The sequence below is a fragment of the Triticum aestivum genome, chromosome 7A, assembly GCF_018294505.1.
Source record: "Triticum aestivum cultivar Chinese Spring chromosome 7A, IWGSC CS RefSeq v2.1, whole genome shotgun sequence".
Classification (NCBI taxonomy): Eukaryota; Viridiplantae; Streptophyta; class Magnoliopsida; order Poales; family Poaceae; genus Triticum; species Triticum aestivum.
This window is the reverse complement of record NC_057812.1, coordinates 595,363,166-595,366,542: the sequence shown is the minus strand read 5'-3', so window position 1 is coordinate 595,366,542 and position 3,377 is coordinate 595,363,166. Positions and strand designations below refer to the sequence as shown.

The 3,377-nt window shown below is 54.0% G+C and overlaps 1 protein-coding gene across 2 annotated transcripts; it reads right to left on the bottom strand.

The window, feature by feature from the left end:
* Positions 1-529: 529 nt before the first annotated feature.
* Positions 530-2,861, bottom strand: LOC123148503 (protein SHI RELATED SEQUENCE 1). Of its 2 annotated transcripts, none has more exons than XM_044567927.1 (3): positions 2,385-2,861; positions 1,314-2,057; positions 530-1,210 (listed from the first exon to the last, which is right to left on the bottom strand). In XM_044567927.1, the coding sequence occupies exons 2-3, from the start codon at positions 1,969-1,971 to the stop codon at positions 828-830; spliced, it is 1,041 nt and encodes a 346-aa protein (XP_044423862.1). In that variant the 5' UTR covers positions 1,972-2,057; positions 2,385-2,861; the 3' UTR covers positions 530-827. The 2 variants fall into 2 exon arrangements, with proteins under 2 accessions (XP_044423862.1, XP_044423863.1); XM_044567928.1 differs by having other exon boundaries at positions 2,678-2,860.
* Positions 2,862-3,377: the final 516 nt, after the last annotated feature.

Here is a 3,377-nt window from a genome sequence, read left to right as displayed (position 1 = left end):
AAGAATTACCACATTGATCTATGTCACTTCAACAAAGAATATTGAAAAATAGTACCCTATGGAAAGGAGAAACAGTGGCGTGACAAGGTCACTGTGTACTCTAGAGAGAGAAGGATAGAAAGAGAGAGAGAGTACTCCAAAGATTAGCCAAAGAATTGCATAGAATTGCTGTACTTTCCCTTGTGGTGTGGAGCAAGCAGAAGCTGATTGCTCATCCATCCCAAGGAACAAGAGAATATATTGTTGGCTGCTTAAACAGAAGTACAGAACCAACCAATGCAGCTATAGAAGCATAGAAGAACAAGACATGCAAAGAAATCATATAAAAAGCACCACAAAATGAGCAGCTTTACCATGCCATCCAAGAGAAGCTTCCCCATGCACACACAAAAGCAAATCCAAGCAGACAATAGCATACCATGTAGGAGTACGCAATGTAATCGATCTAACGCATACGTACTTAGGAGTAACATAGAATACTAGTACTAGTAGCAGTAAACTATAGTTAACCAATCACGTGCTGCATGCGAAATGTAAGTAGTAAACGATTTCAAAAGGGAGTGATTAAGATACACTTTAGTTTATCTCTCTTTAATTGCACCAATGCATTAAGGTCATTACTAATTAACCAACAGGAAATTAAAATTCATGGAAGGATCCAAAAGTAGTAGCTCTAGCTAGCTAACGAGATGCATTAGCGTTCGTCATCAACGATGGACAACAATCCCCCTCCTCTTCTTGGATCTTCTTGACTTGGATCAATGCAACTCGACCATCATCTTTGGCAGTAAATGAAACTTGCTAGGAATTCATGGCAGGAATTGAAGCTAGGTTCTAGGGTTATGAGGGAAGAACTGGGTGCCTGCTGCGAAGGCGCCGATCGGCGTCGGGTAGGGGTCCATGAGCACCGCCGCGGACGTCGCCACCGTCGCTCCGTGCCCCCCGGCCGCCTCGCTGCTCCCGGCCGGCGATGAACCCTCCCTCGCGGCCCCTGTCAGCTGGTGGTACTCCGCCGAGGACGGCGGCAGCTGCCCAGCCGCCTCTTCCGCCGGCCCATGGTCCCGCAGGATCCCCTTGAACGTGTGCCCCCCGATGCTCACCGCCGTCTGGTACGCGAACTCCGCGTCCGGCTCGTCCACCGGCCCTATCCGCACGCACCGGAACACGGCCTCCAGGCTCAGCTCCGGCGGAAACCTCCCGTCCCCCTCGCCTGCAAACACACCCCGTCGGCGTCAGCGTCCTGAATGGTGCAGTAGTGCAGTACTGCAGTGACTGATTGTACTGTAGACTGTAATTGAGTAGCTTCCACATACCTGAGGAAGTGGTGGCGTCGACCATCGCGGTGGTCGCGGACGGCAAGCGGCCGAGGGAGCGCACGAGCTCGCGGGGCCGTTTGTTGGCAACGGCAGCGGCCGCGGCGGCGGCGGCGCTGTTGTTGGCTGCGGCGCCGCGGAAGAGCGCGGCGAGCTGCTGCTGGCGCTCGCGGCGCTTGGAGGCGGGGACCCAGGTGCTCTTGACGTGGGTGGCACAGTTGAAGCCGCGGCTGCGGCAGCAGGTGCGGCACCGCTGGTGGGTGCAGTCCTTCTTGGCGTTGTTTCCGCAGTCCTGGCAGCTGGTGCCGGCCCTCCCGCCCCCCGGGCCGCCTCCACCAGCCAAGCCGACGCCGCCCACGCCGCCGCCCTCATGCGGCGAGAAGCCCAACACGACGCCGGTGGCCACCCCGGAGGAGAAGAACTGCGAAGTGTGCGGCACGGCCGCCGCCTGCTGGTGGTGCGGGTGCCATAGCTGGAACCCTATCCCACCTCCTCCCCCGCCGCCGCCGCCCGCCGTGTCGGCGGCCGCGGCGGCAGCGCCGCGCGCGTACAGAAACAGACTGTCTGCCCCGATTGGATGATCGCCGCGGTCACCGCTCCTTCCCCCGCTACCTCCACCTCCGCCGCCGCCGCCTCCCCTCAGAGAGAACCCCGCCATCCACGGCAGCAGCCAACACCCATCAAGAAGCTCCTGCCAGCGCGCTCACTTCCTTGCTCACTTTCTCCTTCCTCCCCTCTCACCTCCTACAAACACAAACAGCCCGAATAAAAAAGTAGATCTTGGGTGTAAGAAAAAGCGGAAGAAGCAACAGAACATGGCAGGCTCTTGGGATTGCGCGACCCATAGCTCAGATTTTCAACATAGCTCACCAGTAGATTAGACAGATCTACCACTGAGATGCCGATAGATACACAGATTTCTACGCAATTACACACACATACTCCTCCTCGCTAGCATATCTAGGGGGCTTGGTTACGGGTGTTGACAGCATGTAGCTAGCGCTGACAAACTTGAGCGAGCCTGCCTAACAAGTTAGGAAACTAGTTACTACCCCAACCACTTGTACTCACCTTTCTTCGCCTCTTGCCGTGAGGATAGGTAGCTTGATCTTGCCTCTAATTCTCGATCTCCTCTTGAGAGCGGAGACTGCCTAAGGCTTGGCCTTGTTCTCTTCTCACTAGGAGGAGGGAGGAGGAGCTTAGGAGGGAGGGAGTGGGGTAAGGTGCTTTTTGGGGTGGTGAGGGGAGCCAAGTGCGTGGCTAGGCTATATAAAGAAGAAGGATTGGGGGAGGGATGATGGGCGCAAGCTGCCGGGGAGGAATTCTAGAGCGCCTGCAAGCGCCGCCATGGTGGCGGCTCGAACCTTAATTTCTATTTATTGCTTCCCGCAGCTCGGCGCTCGATCGACCGATCTCGCTCCTGCTGCTGCTGCCGCTGCCTGCTCCTTCCTTATCTCTCCCCCTTTCCTTGCGCAGCTGTGCTTCCCTCTCTGTCTACCCAACCGGATGAAAGAAGAACAAAGGATGCGAGGGGAGAGAGGAGAGAGGAAATAAAGGAGGAGGGAATGGAGAGAGAATGTGTGTCTAGTAGCTGCTAGCAGTAGTACACTAGTACTCGATTTTATTTATATTTGATTTTTATGGGCTGTTTGTGTGTTGCTTTTGCCTGCTTTTTTTTTTGCCTTGCGCTGAGCGGCCCTGTCAAACACAGGATGACTACATGGCGACAAAGGGCAGGGAAGGCGAGGGGAGGAATTTTTCACTGACAGGAGAATGCACCTTTGCTCTCTGGTCGTCGTCTTCCAGGCCGAGCCCCCATGCACACCTGCTTTTCTTTAACGTCTCCTATCCTATCTCGCCATGTCCCTGTGCATGTGTTCTTTAATAATTTCTAGTTTCTTCCAGACAAATGCGCTAAACTTCTAGAACATATAAGTGGTAATCGTGTATAGGGATGTAAGTGGCAAATAAATGGCGTCCGCAATCCCGTTTAGTTATTTTTTGCTAGCTTGATAGTTCATTTTTCTCAAACAAACAAAAAACCTTTTTGAATTATCATATCAT